At 41.0% G+C, this 19,575-nt stretch overlaps 2 protein-coding genes across 2 annotated transcripts in view; one reads left to right on the top strand and one right to left on the bottom strand.

Moving 5' to 3' along the window:
• The window catches only part of CDC73 (cell division cycle 73), an 86,819-nt gene extending 78,520 nt beyond the window's left edge, over positions 1 to 8,299 (bottom strand). The window contains exons 1-5 of the mRNA XM_068541832.1: positions 8,101 to 8,299; positions 5,487 to 5,592; positions 2,468 to 2,537; positions 605 to 667; positions 469 to 521 (exon numbers count right to left, since the gene is read on the bottom strand). Of these exons, the coding sequence (XP_068397933.1) occupies positions 469 to 521; positions 605 to 667; positions 2,468 to 2,537; positions 5,487 to 5,592; positions 8,101 to 8,231 (423 nt within the window). The 5' untranslated portion in view covers positions 8,232 to 8,299. The remainder of the gene's footprint in view (positions 1 to 468; positions 522 to 604; positions 668 to 2,467; positions 2,538 to 5,486; positions 5,593 to 8,100) is intronic.
• A 7,788-nt stretch (positions 8,300 to 16,087) lies between these two features.
• Positions 16,088 to 18,650, top strand: LOC137761645 (glycoprotein-N-acetylgalactosamine 3-beta-galactosyltransferase 1-like). The gene is made up of 2 exons (XM_068538558.1): positions 16,088 to 16,549; positions 17,170 to 18,650. The coding sequence occupies exons 1-2, from the start codon at positions 16,326 to 16,328 to the stop codon at positions 18,059 to 18,061; spliced, it is 1,116 nt and encodes a 371-aa protein (XP_068394659.1). The 5' UTR covers positions 16,088 to 16,325; the 3' UTR covers positions 18,062 to 18,650.
• Positions 18,651 to 19,575: the final 925 nt, after the last annotated feature.

Raw genomic sequence — 19,575 nt, 5'->3', positions numbered from 1 at the left:
AGGTAGGCACACCACAACACAAAGGCCAAATCTGGCTGGCCATCTGTTTTGTAAAGTTTTACTGGAATACAGCCTCGCCTGTTCATTTATGCATTGCCTATGCCTGCTTTCACACTGCAGTGGCAGAGTCAAGGAGCTGGACAAAGACGACAAGGCCCAAAAAGCCTGAAGTAGCTACTATCTGGCCCTTCACAGAAAAAGTCTTCTGACCACTCATCTAGGCCAACACTTTCATCATAAGGATATAAAGGCACAGAAAATAAAGTGACTTGTCCATCACACAGCTTGTATGTGAGAGATCTTACACGATAGCTCAAGCTACTTATTAATCAACTGTTCATTCTAATATTACCACTTTTCCAAGAAAAAACAAGTTCTTAGGACTACTATGAGCAAAGAATTCTTACTACTACATGATTCCGATCTCCATTAAAAAAACGAATCACTTTTAAAATAAAGTTCCATTACCTCAATTCGCGGTTTTTTTGCTTCTGCCAAAACTTCATCTGCAGCTCGTTTGACTGTAAGGAAAAAAGAAGTAAATAAATGTATAGTTTGGGGACTGGTGTTTGAAAGTTCAATATAAACATGCAACAAGACATACCTTGAGTAGATCTCTGCAGACCTATTTCTAGAGGGGCACTTCTGTCTATACTGGCCGATGTTGCTGAAGATTTAAAAAGATTTCTGTGAGAAGATAAATATTTGAACACATGTATTGGATATTATTACAAGTGAATGCTCAAGATTTGTTACATTTCTTACTTTATATATGGTTATTTCCCTTAAAAAAATAAGTTTTAAAGCAGGCTTGTAAAAGCATTTTATTATAAAAGATTAATCTGTATTAGAAAGTCTGTAAGAGGACAAACTCTTTTTGACCATTTAACTTACAAACTAAGATAACCTGACTGAAATCAACTTCAAAGAATATACTCCAATATCACAACACATGTACATAGAAGTGTATGTAAACATAAATAAAAGCATAAACGTATATATATAAGGGAACAACATTAGAGCACAGCTCTGAATGGGGTGGTGAGAAGTGCGTCACGTGACAACGCAGAGAAACAAAATGTGACACAGAGGGAACAGCAAGTGCAAAGACTCTAAGGTTAGACAAGCTAAAGAACCAGGAAGACCGGACTTCTGTGAGCAGAGGAAGACTGGGAGAGGACGAGGGCACAGAGACAGGCAGAAGCACAACCGCGACGCTCAGGAAAGGGGGATGAGCTGCATTCTGAGTGTGACAGGAAGCCACAGGATGGCCTTGAGCAGGTGGGTGGCACAATCAAGTTCAGATGCTTTTTCAAAAATAGGTCCCTCTGAGTGGTGAGCAGAGGCTACACTGCAGGAAACAGCGGAGCGAGGACCTTTGGGAGGGCTACGCAATGGTCTACAGAGGAAGGTGGGGCGGGGTGGGCGTACGATGGTAAGAAGCTGTCATACTTTCAAAGGTGAAGAAAGGACTTGCTGATGGAACGGATGTGAGCTGTGAGAGAAGAGAAATCAAAGATTTCTCCAGGATTGGTGGCCTAAGCAACTGTATGAATGAGGTACCATTTACTGAGACGGGAACACTGGGAGAACAGACTTGCTGCTTTCGTTCTGTCGGTGGGGAGAAGGGAAGGCAGGAATCGGCACTCTACTTTGGATATGTTACGTTTCAGATGCCTGTTAAATATCCAAGGGAAGATGCCGACAGTGAATTTCTAAACGTGAAGCTCAGGAACACGTCAGTGTTGGAGATGAGGAAGCAAGGAAAACAAGTGAGGTGGACAATGAGTAGAAAGAGAACCTCAAGAGTCCGGTGCCCCAAATGCCAAGTCAGCAAGGCTTTCCAAAAGGGAACAAGCAGTCAACAGTATCAGATGCTGAGAGGTCAAGTTAGCCGTGAAGCGGAGAGACCAAAGGATCTGCCAGCCCTTACGTCAGTGCTGAGCTCGTAACGGTGATCTGAGTGAGGTGGTTAGGAAGAAAGTCAGACCGGAGTAGATTCAAGAGAGAATCAGAGGTAAAGAGGAAGCAGTGACACCACACAACCCTTGCAAAGAATTTTGTAATGAAAAGGAGAAGACAGATGGACCAGTAGAGAGTAGGAAGGTGGGGTACAGGGGGGCTCAGAGAACTGTTTTAATGAGAGAGACCACTGTGTATGTTCTCAAGGGAATGGTGCTGAAGAAAGAGAACTGACGATGCAAGACAGAAGCAGCAATGTGCAAAGGCAGAGTCTCTGAGAGTGTGAAAGGAGATGAAACCCACACGCAGGGAAGGGGTGACTGGCCCCAAGAGTCAAGTGCATCCACTATAACAGGAAGGAGAAGACAGCACGTGGACACGGCTGCAGGTAGGGGAAGTTTTTAGTGGGAATCCACAATCTCTTCCCACTAATTCTTATTTCACAGGGAAAAAAAAAAAGCAACAATGTCTATTTAAGAGTGAGAGCAATTTAAAAATTACTCACATGCTTCACCATTGAGATACCCAAGTAGATCTTTTCGGTCAGGTCTTCTAACCACCGGAATATTTTCAGTCTAAAGTCAAAATTTTAAAATAGATATCAAATCAATAACAATTATAAGAAACTTGGTAAAGATAAACATCCTGTAACGTCTGAATTTTATTCCAACATATCTTGATAACATATATTTAGAATCATGTTTTTTAGAAAATAATTAGGCTGTAAGAACCTAACAAAATCTTGACAATTATTAAGCATATTAATTTTTGGTAACTTTATCCTCAAAATTCCAGTAAGATATACAAAAGGTAAGCATTAGAAATGAAACAATAACCCTATCCTCTTTGAAATACCGATTACAGTCTTTTTTGTCCCTTGGCTTATTCTAAGTATTTATTTTTGAATTTTACTCATGATGTTTTGCTTTTCGGGACAAATATCTTTTTAGTCCCATTGCTTGCTCATTTTATTCAAGGTTTCCAAAGTGCTTTCTTTTCTCACACCCAAACCAGACCTCCTCCAAATATGGTAACTGAACTGTTTCAAATAAACTAAAGTAGCCACTAAAACTATATTTTCATAATTAACAATAAGTACATGTTCCAAGAACATACACTGAGGAAAAGACAGGCTTTTCAATAAATGGTCCTGGGAAAACTGGACAGCTACATGCAAAAGAATCAAACTGGACCACTTTCTTATACCATATACAAAAATAAACTCAAATGGATTAAAGACTTAAATGTAAGAATTAAGAAACAATAAAACTCTTAGGAGAAAACACAGGCAGTGTGTTCTTTGACATGAGTCTTACCAATATTATTTTGGATTTGTCTCCTCAAGCAAGGGCAACAAAATAAAAAAATGGACTACATCAAACTAAAAAGCTTTTGCACCATGAAGGAAACCATCAACAAAATGAAAAGGCAACCTTCTGAATGGGAGAAGACACTTGCAAACAATATACCCAATACGGGATTAATATCCAAAATATATAAAGAACTCACACGACTCAACATCAAAAAAGCAAACAATCCAATTATGAAATAACTAAGTCATGGGAATGTAATGTACAGCACAAGGAATATACTTGATAATATTGCAAAAACTCTGTATGATGACAGATGGTTACTAGACTTACTGCGGTGATTAATTCACAGTGTACATAAATGTTGAATCACTATGTTGTACACCTGAAAATATTTTATTATTGTATATCGACTACATTTTAACTAAAAAACAGAAAAAAGAAAATGATTTAAAAAATAGGTATGTGTTGCTTAGGCACAGGGAAAAAAGCAGGAGGCTATACAGAAAAATGTTAACGACAGCTGTTTACTTTCTACATTACGTATCTCTTTTCTTATCCTTGAGTGTGTATAAATTTTGTAAGCGGGGGGGAAAATTGAAAAATTAAATCTGGAAAATGTATCTACTGTGCTACATGAGTAGTTTTCCTTTAATCTCCTATATTAGCAATTTGTAAAGAGGTAAGCAAAACAAATAAAACTGCATACTTTAGGCACCAAGTCATCCTTGGGCCATGAATTCAATGAATTCTACCATTACCACAATTTTCACTACTATTCTTATAATGTAAACTAAGGACAACAGAGTACGGGAAAAACATGTGGTTACAGGATTACACAGTTATAAACCCTTTGTTACTTTACATAAGCAACAATGAACAAGAAACCTTAATATCTCTGGCTCATTGTCTTATGTTGAGAACTGACTATACTTCACTGCAGCAAACATTCTGCACATGCTCCTCAACGATAGAGATAAACTATATTTAATCACTTAACATTAATCTGTTTTTTAAAAGTTAGGTTAAAATTTAATTTCTGCTTATGAGTATAAACAAGAGCCCACCAATTTTTTTTGTGCTTGTTTTTAAAAACTAGTCTACATGGACTATCATAAATAGTTAAAATATTTGAATTGATTTTCTTTAAATTATTGTGTCTAAGTATGATAACATACTTCATCATTTGGTCACTAATGAATTATATATACGTTATCACCAACAAAAAAAAGTATGAGTATTCACACTAAAATAGGGGCTACGAGTAGGAAAAGCTCATTTCAGAAATGGTCTGCTCACAAGAAAGAGCAAATAATACAAAGGAGTTTGGAGAAAACAAAATTTGTAGAACCCTAGACTTTTAGAATTCTGCCCTTTCAATCTGTCAAATATTTAAGAAATATAATAGTTAAATCTTACGTGACCAAAGGTCCTAAGGCCCACAGTTAACAATTACAGAATCAGTTATGTACTACAGCCATTCCCCAGAGACGTAATCTAAACCTAAACCAAGTGTCTGGATTATCTTTATTACTCCAAAATGAATGGACTTATCCAACAAAACATTCTAATTAGTGCCTGATTCAGTTTTTAAAGATCTAATATGAGCTAACATAGCTTTATAAAGCGAGATGCTGATATTTTATCCCACTATTTCCAAAGTCTTAAATAGTTTCACCCTACATATTACTTTTTTCAATACATACTTGACACTAAATATATATTTCTTGTTCAGAAAAGCAGTGTTCATACACTCAGATGCAGAAAGCAGGCATCTTTCAAGCATCTGAAAACAAATGAATTTATCACTTAAGTATGAAAAAAGTTTATAAAATTGATTAAAAATTCATTTTAAAAAGCTGTCTACTAAACTTGGTTCTTTCTGATGCCAAAAAAATTTTTTTCCTTGCAATTAAACTAGATTTCTGAATATCAAGGTCCTTCCACAGGCTCATAGATTTTTTAAAACATCCCTACAAACAGCCTTGAAACTTCTGTTGTTATAAACATTACCCACATCTTACATGTAGAAAAATCACAGATTTAAAAATGCATAAATCACAGTGATCGATCTAATTTTGACCCTCCAGGAGACTTTCATATAGATACAAACAAACTTTTCATTCTTCTGATCTAAAACCCATGACGGAAGTTATCCACACCAAATGATACCAACTATCAAATCAAAAGAGTTTTTAAATGAATTCTACTTACAGCTGCACGTCGGACATAAACAGGATGAGATAGATGCACATTATTAAGTAGAAATAAGATAGAATCCAATGTGTAGTATTCTCTGGGTTGGCCTTCCTTCCCAGTCCTGAAATGATTAAGACAGTATTTTTACTCACAATTCTAATACAACTCCTTCGGCTTAATCACGTGTGTTAATTTATCTACACTCACTTTGCTATCCACGACGGATTTAACATAGCTAACAAAGATACACGTAGGGTATGAAATTTAGTAAGTGGAACTGTCATTTGGGCAAAAGGAACACAAAAGTAGACAGTGACAAAAAGCAAGAAGTAAGGAAAGCACACCATATTCATACTTTATTACTACAGACTTTTTAGAATTTGGCCCAATTAGGTTCTGGGCTTTGTCAATAGGGAGAGAAACCTAATCGGTTAGAGAGGATCCGTAAGAAAAAACAATCAAACCGATTAAAAGAAGCACAACTACGACTGGTGCTAAACTTCCAAGAAATGTATCCTGTCTCCTAAGTAAGATACTGCTGAACAACGTTCTTAAACACAACAATTAATCTCAGACATTTGAGTCTTATGACATCCCTCAAATTAAACCAATGACATAAAACCCAAACTAATTCTACCTGTAATAAAACAATGTCGTCTAGGGGTGCAAGATCTATCCTTGTAAGCACATACTATTACTTGCTCAACAAATGTTAGCGTCCAATCCCACCCTCCCTCTTACATTCTCTCCATCTAGAAATATCAACGTGTTATTTAAATTCATCTGAATACCGCCCAATACAAACAGCCCCAAACCTACTTTTCTAGCCTCTGCTTCCACTTTTCCTCTAAATGAATATATTTCAAACCACACACCACTTATCAATCATTGTACTGTGAAGTATAATATATGAGTCACAACCTGGTATTTCTTTATGATATATACATATATATATATATATAAAAATAGAATGCACTGCATTCAATAAGGGTAAATTGTTTAATGTTATGTATATGTGTGTATTTACATGTGCACAGACAACAACAGTAAATGAAAATGTTTGTATTGGTGTGACACACTGCTGTGAAAGTTTAAAATCTACTATTCTAAGCACTCCTTTCTCACTACTTGCTTCACTGAATGGCTGTCAAAACATTTCCTTTCCAGCTCTCATGCCTTTAACCACACAGTTCCCTCATCCTGGAACACCAAACCCACCATTTCACCCTCAGAATTCCTATCCATTCCTTAAGGCTTATTCATTTGTTCATTCACTTATTCAAGAAAAACCTGTATGTAGCATGTCTACATGCCAAACACACGTCCATGAAACCTTTCCTAACACCCCCAGGTAGAAGTGACTGCTCTTTTAAGAGCTGGAATGAGATTCTTATCAAGTTATGTCTTATCTCCTCTACTCTAATCGAGGTAACCTCCTTTGAGGCACCGACCCGGCTCCTCACAATTTTTCCTAGTTCTCAGATTGAACAGTCTCGAGTACTCAACCATTTTTTAAAGAAAAACCAATCAGTTAAAAACCCAATCAGCCCCTAGCTCCTATGGGCGGGGCAGAGGGCTCCTAACCTCTTCCATAGTTTGGCACTGCCCACATCAAGTTCTTTTCCCCAAAGAAACTCTTAAAAGTTGTTTTTAAAACCCAATCAAATGCAATTCTGTCTGGGCAAACTCCTTCTGGAAGAGAAAACACACAGAAAACTCAGAATGATTTCTCCATCAACATTTCATAAAGCTAATTAAATCGTAAGCCCTCGAGGCCAAAAGATAAAAAATAAAAACCAACCAACTAACCAACCAACCAACCAACCAACTTCACCTAGCTTTTCATCAACTCCTCCTAAAGCCCACTGCTCCCACTCGATCAAACAAAGTGAGTATGGAAGTTCTGGCCCAGGGTTCTAGCTGTCCAGATGAAACACCACTGAGAGAGACATCACTCAAAAGGCCCCCAACGATGATCAGACATCTCTCTCTCTCTCTTTTTTTTTTTCGTAATACATATGTATATATCCATTCTTTTTCAGACTCTTTTCCCATTTACTTTTCCCATTACTCCATTTCAGCAGGAACTTTCTCCCTGAGGAAACTCCTGCCTTCACCTCCAACAGATTCTGACTACTCTTCCAAAGTCACCGAATCTCTTTCCCGTCCTAACTTCAGAATTGGTTCCTTTCCCTCTGCTTGAGGGAATCGGGAAAGGAGAAGGAACAGATCAGGAGCTGCAAGGGGCCAGCAGAGATAGTTACAGAGCAGCCGCGTAGAGAAAGGAAAAACTAAAGAACAAAAAAGAGACTTCTGGGCACCCGGCGGTGCGCTCCTTTCTGCACCTATATGCACGCAGCCAGCACTCGGCACACACGGGCAGAAACAAACCCCCACGGCACCCTCCCCCGACGCTCAGAGGATGGACCGCTGCAGACACCACTCCTCCCGCTCCCTCCTCACCTACAAGTGCAACTTCTGCTCCTGGGAAAACTTTTTCCCCGGAGCACCGGTTTTCCTCCATCCCCAAAGGGAACGGGGGCGAGGGGTTCGGGAAGAGGGGGCCCCGGGGTCGCCCAACTCTGCCCCGCCGCCCGCCGCCCCCCGGCCCCGGCCGCGCCGGACTCACCCCCAAACCACGTAGTTGGTCTTCACATTCTTGGGCCAGGAGAACTCGCCGAAGATCACTTCGTCCCCTTTCACCACAATCTCCTTCTTCTGAATGTTGTACTGTCGCAGGACGCTGAGCACGTCCGCCATCTTCGCCCCCCTCGCTGCCGCCCGCCCCGGGCTCCGCCGCCGCCGCGCCCGCCGCCCTCTTCGCCTGTCGCCTCAACCCCCGCCTCGGCCGCCGCCGCCGCCGCCGCGAGCCAACTGCAGCCGCACTGGCAGCGATCCGCGCCTACGACAGCAGCTGAGGAGAGAGCCACCCAGGCCGCCGAGGACCCCGCGCTAGCAAGCAAGGCCCCGCCGCGGGGTGCCCGCGGAGAACGCCTGATCTCGCGCCGCCAGGGCCCCCAGCGCCGCCGCCCGCCGCCAGGGGGCGCCGCGCCCGCCCGGGAAACGCCCCTCCCAGACTCCCACTCGGCGCGGAGCCGAATCACGTACCGAAACTCGGAGCGCGGGGACGCCCTGCCCACGTACGGCGCACGTACAGGGAGCATTGCCCGGCGCACGTACAGGGAGCATTGCCCGGCGCACGCGCGCGGGGCACGTAACTCATCCTCGCCCCCCCGCCCCGCGCGGCGCGTACGCGGCAGGCGACAGGTGCGCGCGCACCTGCGCGGAGGGTCCGGAACTTCCATCCCTAGAGCGCTCACTGGGTGCTCCACGACCCGCCTGGAGTGTGGCCAGTGGTTCTCGGGTCTCTTCTTTAGCCAGGATGGAGTTTGGCGAGAGATTTGCAGAACCGGGATTACCTTCCCAACTAGATCGGACCCGCCTAGCAAATGGCCTGTAGGTCTTAGTGATTAAGCCCTCTTTGAAGGGACGGGTTTGGGGGAAGGGGTTGCTTTGGGGGTTGTTTTTTATTACGTGTTTTTGGTGGACTCGCATAGTGGAAAAGACCGCGTCCAGTGGAGATCAATCCCGGGCACTGGTGTTTGTTAGCTGCCTTTTGACCTTGGTCAAGTTACGCACCTTCTCACAGCATCAATTGGTTAATGGAGAAAATGGAATTAGTATAAGAAGGTGAAAGCACCTAGCAAATCATCTAAATATCATAAATGTTGGATCTTCCCCTCAATTCCTTAGGTGGTGACTTTTTCCATCCTGTCCTCTTCTCCCCGCCAACCCCTAAAGGCTACATTTAAATGGCTCTGTTCCAAGATGCTGATAGGAAAGTTAGAGAACACGAACTCAATTTATTGATAGAAATTCAATGTACTGTGGCCTGTTTACCTTAATTGAAACATATCCCATAGGCCATTTTTAAAAATTTCTCTTACTATAAGCAGAAAGGAAAAGAAGGCAACTTTGTGATTGACATAACCAAATTCTGTTACCTGCTTTGAAAAGACTCAATTCTCGTTATCTGCCCTGCAGAGACATACATAGAAGAATGTGGTTCATTTTTCTATACACTCTCTAGCCATTTTGCAACTGAATTTGAGAAATTTTGGCTATTCTGCAAATGTTCCCGTTACTATGGTATTTTCCTAAACTTCACCCCAAACACTCAGGTTAAAAAGAACGGTTTTTATTTATCCCCAGCACTATCTACTCTGTTTATACTTGTATCAGAGCACCCAGTACTACTTGACTGCCTCCCCTACAAAACTAAATGACAATAGACCTGTGTCGTCCTATCAGAGTGTCTTGCACAGTATTTGCCACGTTGTTGGCCCCTTAAAAAAATGTTAAATCAATAAATGTATAGATGAGTTCAAGGAAGTCAAAGTTTTATGATAGATTAGGAGAGTCAACTTCAGTCCCCTCAGAAGATACTTAATTTTATTTCGTAAACAAACGACGATTATCTTAGTCCATTCAGGCTGCTATAAGAGAATACTATAGACTAGATGGCTTATAAACAAATTTATTTCTGATAGTTCTGAAGGCTAGGAAGTCCAAGAGCAAGGCGCCTGCAGACTCAGTGTCTGGTGAGAGCCTGCTTCCTGGTTCATAGACCTTGGTCTTCACATTGCATCCTCACCTGGTAGAAAGAGGAAGGGAGCTCTCTGGAGTCTTTTTTTTATATATATAAGTTCCTAGTCACCCCTCCAAAGGCCTCACTCTTGGTACCATCACCCTGGAGTTAGAATTCCAACATATGAATTGGTGGACGGGCGCGGGGACACAAACATTCAGTTTTATAGCAGTGACCAAACAGTCTCTCTTTGGGGATAAATCATGTTTTTTTGAGAGTAATGATTCTATTTTTTTCTTTTCCATTATAGTTTATTACAAGATGTTGAATATAGTTTCCTGTGCTATGCAGTAGGACCTTGTTGTTTATTTTATATATAGTAGTTTGTATCTGCTAATCCCAAACTCCTAATTTATCCCTCCCCCCCTCCCCCTTTGGGAACCATAAGTTTGTTTTCTATGTCTGTGAGTCTGTTTCTGTATTGTAAATAAGTTCATTTGTATCATATTTTAGATTCCACATGTAAGTGGTGTCATATACTATCTGTCTTTCTCTGACTTCCTTCATTTGCTACAAATGGCATTATTTCATTATTTTTTATGGCTGAGTAGTATTCCATTGTATATATCAATATATATACCACACCTTCTTTAGCCATTCATTTAGGCTGCTTCCATGTCTTGGCTATTGTAAATTGTGCTGCTATGAATATTGAGTTGCATGTATCTTTTCAAATTAGTGTTTTCTCCTGATATATGCCCAGGAGTGGGATTACAGGATCATATGGTAGCTCTATTTTTAGTTTTTAAAGGAACCTCCAAATGGTTCTCCATAGTGGCTGCTCCAATTTATATTCCCACCAGCAGTGTAGGAGGGTTCCCTTTCCTCCACACCTTGAGAGCAATGATTCTTTTTTTTTTTTTTTAAAGTTTAATTTGTATTTATTTATTTATTTATGGCTGTGTTGGGTCTTCGCCTCTGTGTGAGAGCTTTCTCTAGTTGCGGCAAGTGGGGGCCACTCTTCATCGCGGTGCGCGGGCCTCTCACTATCGCGGCCTCTCTTGTCGCGGAGCACAGGCTCCAGACGCGCAGGCTCAGTAGTTGTGGCTCACGGGCCTAGTTGCTCCGCGGCATGTGGGATCTTCCCAGACCAGGGCTCGAACCCGTGTCCCCTGCATTGGCAGGCAGACTCTCAACCACTGCGCCACCAGGGAAGCCCGAGAGCAATGATTCTTAAACTCAATGTAGTGAGATATGTCATTAGTTATCTGTTACTTGTAACAGTTAAAGGACTGAAAGTTGTAGATCATTTTGTTTTTAAATCTCTTACAATTACCCCACTAATGTTAATTCAGTAATGTTGTGTCAAAAAAGAATAAAGGCAAGTAGTAGCGCTGAAAAATTAGAATATTAATTAGAAAAAAATGGAAAATTAGTCTTGTTTCTTGCTCAGATAAAAGCTGCCCACTTCTGTAGTCATCAGCTTTTAAAGAATTCTTAACAATCCTCAGTTTGAAGTCTCCTGATAGAATAAATGCCCAGCAATCAGGAGAAAGTGGAACATGCTTTTAGCTGCAAACCGTGGATCCAAGATCATCACCTTGGAGTTTTACCACTATGTCCATTGTTAACAGCGCCTGATAAGGATCTGTCCATCAATGCCAAGGGCAGTTTTATTCTGATGCCTTTTCCAGATGACCAATCTTCAGGTTTTAGATCAAGAAGGGTCTGTTTTAGGTAGGTATTTTGGAAATGCAGCTTGAAACTGCTAGTGATAATTCTGGAGGCATCATAAATTTCTTGTACTACTTATTAACGTTGCTCTGTAATGGATAGAATCTAGGATTGGAAGTAAGTTTTTCAAATGCAAGGGATGGCGGGAGATGGAGAATGGGGTTGGGGCATAGTTGTTAAATCTTGAGGAGATGCTCTGGGTTCCAGAGGGAGTGATTTTATCGCCATCTAGGCCAATGGCAATACGAAAGGCAATGAAAGTTCAGCTTACTGAGAGCTTTGCTAATTTTAGTTTTAGGATTCGATTAATTTTCTTTAGTTTTCCTAAAGTTTGTAGAAGATAGGAAATGGAATTATAGCTCCCCAGCAAGGAAAAACCTCTGCCCATCCTGAAAATAAACAAACAACAATCTGAACATATTCTTAACTTACTGCTAGAAGAATTTGTGTAAAATCTGTTTGGCAGTGTTTAAAGGGGCCTCGAGGCTGTGGCTTCTGTCCATTTCCTATCTTTACAGTCATGCCCAGATTATGTCCTTGGCTGAAAGGATGCACATTGGAAACATCCTCAGTGATACCCTTACGATTACCCCAAGAATGTTGGTTCCATATTGTTGTCAATTTATCTCTGCTACTGTGTTTAATATCATGAAGCATTCTGGTTAAAGTTCACTTTTATTATTGCTTTGCCCTTAGATGATAGCAAAGCATCTAAAGATTTTTAATTTGTTGTCCATTTTATAAAGGTTACTGTAGAGGTCGGGGATTCTCTTTGTTTTCAAAGCATTCCAAGGTCATGGACTTATCCAATACAATTATTACATACATATGTAATGTTTACACATATACACACATATATATGTGTGCGTGTCTATGTATATATACATAGGTTTATCTATACATATGCATCTATACATACCCTTACCTTTTGTCAGTAGGTTAGGTAAGAGAAATTTGGCATTCACACTGATTTGATTCTGGAAGCACCTTATATTTTAAGGATAAATTTGAGCAATCTTTAATTTTTCTTTTTATGCATGAATCATCAACAAACAAAATTAAATCAGAAACATCCAAGAGTTCTTAGAGGTGTGTGTGTATTATGGATAGTTTTCTAACAGAGGTAATTTCTATTGGGATTCCTTTTGGTAAAGAAAGGAGGGTGCCTGGGCTTGGTATTACAGTAATGGATAGTGGTGTGTAAGGAAAACAGTATTTTATAGGAGGTTAGGCAGCTAGCTGAGAAGTGTGGAGTATTTTTTGTCAATAAAAGAGTCTGCGTGGCTTGGGGAATAATTAGGTTTAGTGGATACCCTGGAACAATCAACTGAAGTTTTCACGTTTTACTATTATTTGTTACAGCTCTTATACAGGATGGATGCCCTTTGGCTGCTGGATCTAATGAAAGACTGAAATAAGTAATAAACCTCTGAAGAGTCAGGATGCCTGACTAGTAGTAGTTCAGACTTTTCATGAACAAAAACACAAACAAGAAAATTTCCGCATGAGGGTTTCTTCCTTTGTTGTTCTAAAGCAACTCTGTAATGAGTAATCTTGTTCTTGTCAAAAGTAGCCTAAGTGGCTGGTGTAATTCCAAATTGTCCCTGGCACAATTGTGCCAGTTGGAAATTTAAGCATGTAAGTGGACATTATGGTGTGAAAACATGAGGGAAGCAGGTTTGGGGCAAGGAAGTGGCAGTTTTCAATTTCGAGGAACGTATGAGAACTGCAATGTTCCCCAAAGATGTGCTTGTGCAACCCCACATCTCTGGAAGTTGGTCAAAGGCTCAGCATCACCAAACACAGGTTGGACAAACCTCTTTCTTCCAAGCAGATGGAATTAAAAGAATCAGGGACATAAAGACAAGACTAAGGAGGAAGTCTTTGTATAATTTTTAAATGGAGACTCGAGGCAAAGTTGGTTCAGAGGCACTGGTCTGAGTAGACCTTCTGTGCTCATCAGCCCCAGGACCAGCTCAGGATAGACTTAGGAAGTCTCTGCCTGTCCTATTCCCATAGATTTTCCTCTAATAGACCACTAAACAAGCAGACAGACCTCAGGGGGGAAAAAAAATGTTAGGAGGCTAGAAAAAGATTTCACTAAGGAGCGGTTCAAATCTGATCAGATAACAGAAGGATCCCTTGAGACTTTATTCCGAGGAAAAGAAAATAAAACCCAACGTGAAGGATTTCAACAAAATGTTGAAGCTCAATTAAATATCATTTTACCTCCCCACTCCAGGCATGATGGCCTTAACCAGGAGAAGATGCAAGAGATTTCAGCTGTCCAGACCAGGAAGTTGCAGGTCCCATCTGCAGCTGTGAGGATCTGAACTCAATCTTGGTGGAAACTTCACTTCTGTCAATGACCTTCAAACAGCAACCACCAGGAGCACACTGTGGGGAGAGGCAGTCCACCAAGGGCCCTGGGTGTCCCTGCCTGTTCTTACTGAGGGTGCCAGACTGCAAGGCTTATCCATCTCCTGATTCTAAACAGTTGCTGTATGAAGTTGTAGAGGCAACTAAATGTCAAGGTAACCTCAGACTCCTGCTCAACCCCCAGGCAAGGGGGACTGGTTTAATGGCATCTTGCTGTAACCTTTGCTATTGCTCAAAAAATGCTGGACCCTTAGCCCCAGGTTCTTTTACCGTAAAGGAACCCACTAAATATACTGGTGTCATCTGGCCCTCCACATCTCCCTGTTAAAATTGGGGCTTAGGAAACCAGTGCAAATACGCTGACACTCTAGCCACTGTTTTCAGTAATAAAGCCCTTCATCTCTGATCCAGGAATCTCATGTCTTTTGTCATCATCTATGAAACTGATACAAATTAACTTGTCAGCTTGCAAGTGCAATAAAATCTCAGACCCTTCCCAGTCCTTGACCAGGAGTTGGCAAAATTTTCTGTGAAGGGTCGAATAATAAATATTTTAGTGCTTGTAGGACATATATGGTCTCTGTTACATATTCTTCTTCGTTTGTTTGTTTGATTTGAAACAATCCTTCAATTTACAAAAATCACTTGTAGCTTTCAGGCCACAGATGGGATTTGGTCTGAGTTTGCTGGCTGTTGTTCTTGATACATTTATTGGTCAAACAAAGTTGGGCTTATTGACTGTTTGCTATAAGGAAGACCATACATTATGTGTATCTGTGCAGTATCTCTGTAAGAGGGTGTTAGGATTATTATAGGCTTTGGGACTGGTGTTAGGTAATTTGGGGAAACACTTAAGGATGTGGAGCTTTGCTCTTCTTTGGATCCTGTCAGGAAGCAAAGGTAAACTTATGACTGTGTATCTTAATTTTCTCCAAAACAGGGATTGACAAACTTTTTCTGTAAATGACTAGATGGAAAATATTTTAGGCTTTGCAGGTGAACTATGGTCTCTTTCACATATTGTTCTTTGTTTGTATTTTCTTTTATTTTTTTACTTTTTAAAAATGTTAAAAACCATTCTTTGCTCAAAGGCTGTATGAGAACAGTCAAGGTCCAGATGCAACCTCATCTCGAAGGTGAGAGGAATAAAATGAGGCTGAAACTGTAACTAGCAAACTGTAATGACCCCAGTAGTGGTCATTTTAAGATGTATGTTCAGATATGATTCCTAAGTGGTCTTGTTTTGTCTTGATCCATCATGGTCACAGAGTGATCTTATCTGAAGTCGGTGCCCTGTGAAATTATTTATATTTAACAGGAGAATATCATGACCTCGCTGTTGGTATGGATGCAGATCCTGGATGTCAAAGACAGCTTTTCTCTTTGTCTGTGAGTGGACAGAGGGCTAGACTGACTTCTTTGACTACCGTTGCCTTGACAGTGCCCACCTCAGGTGCCCTCTTAGATTTACACAAATCTAACAAACAGGTGAACAGGTCTTTGTTCTGTGCTTGGCCCTCATATCATAGTGGAAAGTTGGTGATATTGGAATAGGAGAGACTTGGGATCAAACTGCAATCCTGTCACCAATAAGTGTAGCCTTGGTCATGTTACTTGCCCTTCCTTTTTTCATTACTAGTTAGAGATAAAAATATTCCATTGTGGGCTCTGGTTTCAGACTACTTGGATTAAAAGCCCAATCTGTCAACTGTATAACTCTAGACAAGTTACTTAAACTTTTGGTGCTTTGGGTTCTTTATATGTAAAATGAAAGGTAAGAACATACCTGCTTCATAAGGTGCCTAAGAACAGTAAATGAAAAAACATGTAGGGCCCGGACGCGCTGCGGGGAGGGGCGGAGCGAACGGGCGGGAGCGCGCGCTGGGCCCGCCTCGGCTGCTGCCGCCGCCGCAGCAGCCACCGCTGCCGGGGAATAATCTGGGCCGGCAGCGGGCGGCCCCGGCTAGCAGCCACGAGCCACTTCTGCGGCTGCCGAGAAGAGCGAGGGTCGCCGGTCTCGTGTCGTCCCCCTCTCTGCCCCCCCGGAGGGGCAAGAGGGAGCCGAGGCTGATGTCAGAAAATGTTTGCTGACCCCTGATGAGAGTAGGTAATGATTACTACCAAAAGAGAAAAAAGAAATACATTTTCGGGAAATGGCCTCTAAATCTTGGCTGGATTTTTTAACCTTCCTTTGTGGATCAGCAATCGGATTTGTTTTATGTTCTCAGCTACTTAGTATTTTGTTGGGAGAACAGAGGGACCTCCAGCCTAATATTCTTCATAATGATCCTCATGCTAGGCATTCAGATGATAATGAACAGAATCACCTAGAAGGACAGATGAACTTTGATGCAGATGCTAGCCAACATAAAGCCCAGTTCCAGACACTACGAGAAGACATTCAGAATTCAAAGATCTCTGCAAATTGTGATCTATTTGACAGAGAAGAATACAGCAGCTTGAAAAACCATTGGAATTCTGGAATGCAGAGAGTCCCCCATTAAGGGTTTTTTCTCTTATCTTTTTGGCAGTAAATTGCTTCTTTCCTACCTCTCAAGCTGAGGTTGAGGGTGAGGTATCACATCCTTGTTGAGTTTTATGAACTAGCAAATACATGCATACTATTACAAAGTGTGTCATGTGTGTGACTGTTTATATGACAGTGATTCAGCTCTGAGCAGCCATGTTCTTATCACAGAGCAGTTTAATCATTGTGCACTTGATCTGTATCATTGCTCTAGGTCTTCAGTTGATCAGTTGGAGCCAGGCTTCTCTACTCCTGGTAGGCTGTAGTAGATCGGCCTCACTGCAGGCACATATATTAGGATCTACTTGTCCTACTTGATGGTCCACGGAATGTGGGGTATGCTAGAGGTCTGTTTCTCTCAGACTTAACATGTGTAAATCACACTCCTTTTCCTTTATAATCCTAAAATTCATTCTTCCTCCTATTTTTATATAGCTCATTACTTTCTGCCTAAGCCAGAAACTATGAAGTCGTGATGAGAACACTGACATCGCCGAAAACCTCTATCAGAAGGTTAGAATTCTTTGCTGGGTAATGACAGGGCCTCAAAATCTAGAGAAAAAGGCTAAACACGTCAAAGCTACATGGGCCCAGCGTTGTAATAAAGTGTTATTTATGAGTTCAGAAGAAAATAAAGACTTCCCTGCTGTGGGATTAAAAACCAGAGAAGGCAGAGACCAACTATACTGGAAAACAATGAAAGCTTTTCAGTATGTTCATGATCATTATTTAGAAGATGCTGATTGGTTTATGAAAGCAGATGATAACACATGTGTTATATTAGATAACTTGAGATGGCTTCTCTCAAAATACAACCCTGAAGAACCCATTTACTTTGGGAGAAGATTTAAGCCCTATGTAAAGCAGGGCTACATGAGCGGAGGAGCTGGATCTGTACTGAGCAAAGAAGCCTTGAAGAGATTTGTTGATGCATTTAAAACAGACAAATGTACGCATAGTTCCTCCATCGAAGATTTAGCGCTGGGGAGACGCATGGAAATTATAAATGTAGAAGCAGGAGATTCCAGAGATACCACTGGAAAAGAAACTTTTCATCCCTTTGTACCAGAACACCATTTAATTAAGGGTTATCTGCCTAGAACCTTTTGGTACTGGAATTATAACTATTATCCTCCTGTAGAGGGTCCTGGTTGCTGTTCTGATCTCGCAGTTTCTTTTCACTATGTTGATCCTACAACTATGTATGAGTTAGAATACCTCGTTTATCATCTTCGTCCATATGGTTATTTATACAGATATCAACCTGCCTTCCCTGAGAAGATGCTAAAGGAAATAAGTCAAACATACAAAAATGAAGATACAAAAGTAAATCAGGAGCCCTTGAAAGAAAAACATAAATGAACAGAGGTAAAATGTCTAACATTGCACTGAAGAACTTCTCCATTTCTGATATAGAACACTGGAATCCCAGTGAGGAATTCTTTCTAAGTGAACATTCCATATTAGAAATTTTTCATATGAATGACTGTAAACTGAAGCTTTAAGTGAGCTGTGAAGTCTGTTGAAATGTGTTTTGATACAGTAATATATATACGTATATGAAAAACTTGTGTTTTTAAAATGGTGGCCAGGCAGAGGAACTAGAAGAGATTTTGTTGCCTGTTCCTGACCACATGTATTATTTTCACTGAGAAACTAAAACAGTTAAATTTGCTAAAACTACACTGCACCATTGTTAGTAACCCACACACGATGCTACACAGATCTGCCTTAAAGAAAATTTAGAAGGAAATATTGTTGTTCAGTGTTGTTTGTAAACTCAAAGCCTGAGTTTATATTTGCAGTATGATATAAATGAACCAACCCCCCCGCCCCACGCACACACACATGCAACTTTTGTCTAATGAAAATTTTGCTGTGACTATAATTGGCAGTATTTCTTCCAGAATAAGGTAGACTAAGAATGGCACTTGACCTAAAGTGCATTAATAAAACCACATTTTGAAATTAAAAAAAAAACAAAAACAAAAAAAAAACCATGTAAAGTACAGATGATCCTTGAACAACACAGGTTTGAACTGCATGCGTCCACTTATGTATGGATTTTTTCTTCAATAGTAAATACTACGGGGCTTCCCTGGTGGCGCAGTGGTTAAGAATCCTCCTGCCAATGCAAGGGACACGGGTTCAAACCCTGGTCCCGGAAGATTCCACATGCCGCGGAGCAACTAAGCCCCCGCACCACAACTACTGAAGCCCATGTGCCTAGAGCCCGTGCTCCGCAACAAGAGAAGCCACCGCAATGAAGAGCCTGTGCACCACAACGAAGAGTAGCCCCCGCTCACCGCAACTAGAGAAAGCCCACAGGCAGCAACGAAGACCCAACGCAGACAAAATAAATAAATAATAAATAAATAAATTTATTTTTTTAAAAAATAGTAAATACTACAGTACTACAGATCTGAGGTTGGTTGGGTTCCCGGATGCAAAACCTTGGATGCGGAGGAACCAAGTTTACAGAGAGCCAACTATGAATTACATGCGGGGATTTCTGGTTGTGAAGCACCCCTAACCTCAGCATTGTTCAAGGGTCAACTGGAGTTCCCAAGTAAGCTGTTGTTTGCCAAATGAGTTTCTATATGTAAATCACTCAAATGCAGTATCTGACACATCAGTAAATGTGAGTTATTTTCCACTCTTCAAAGTGCTGTTTGCTAACCTCCTTAGCACCCTGGAGAGTGTCAGGCATATTGATCTCTGTTGCTCAGTGGAGGGTTGGAGGGAAGACAACGGTAGCCTTCTACAGGCTCCAGGTCCCTTCCTTCTAGCTCAGACCTGCAGCACTGCTGGGAAATTCTCTGTTCGCCTTCACCTTCCCCTTTACCTTCTTTCTACTCCTTCCTTTCACCTCAGTT

The sequence above is a fragment of the Eschrichtius robustus genome, chromosome 3 (assembly GCF_028021215.1).
Source record: "Eschrichtius robustus isolate mEscRob2 chromosome 3, mEscRob2.pri, whole genome shotgun sequence".
NCBI classification, from domain to species: domain Eukaryota; kingdom Metazoa; phylum Chordata; class Mammalia; order Artiodactyla; family Eschrichtiidae; genus Eschrichtius; species Eschrichtius robustus.
The sequence above is the reverse complement of the archived record's forward strand: the minus strand, read 5'-3'. Positions and strand labels throughout refer to the sequence as shown.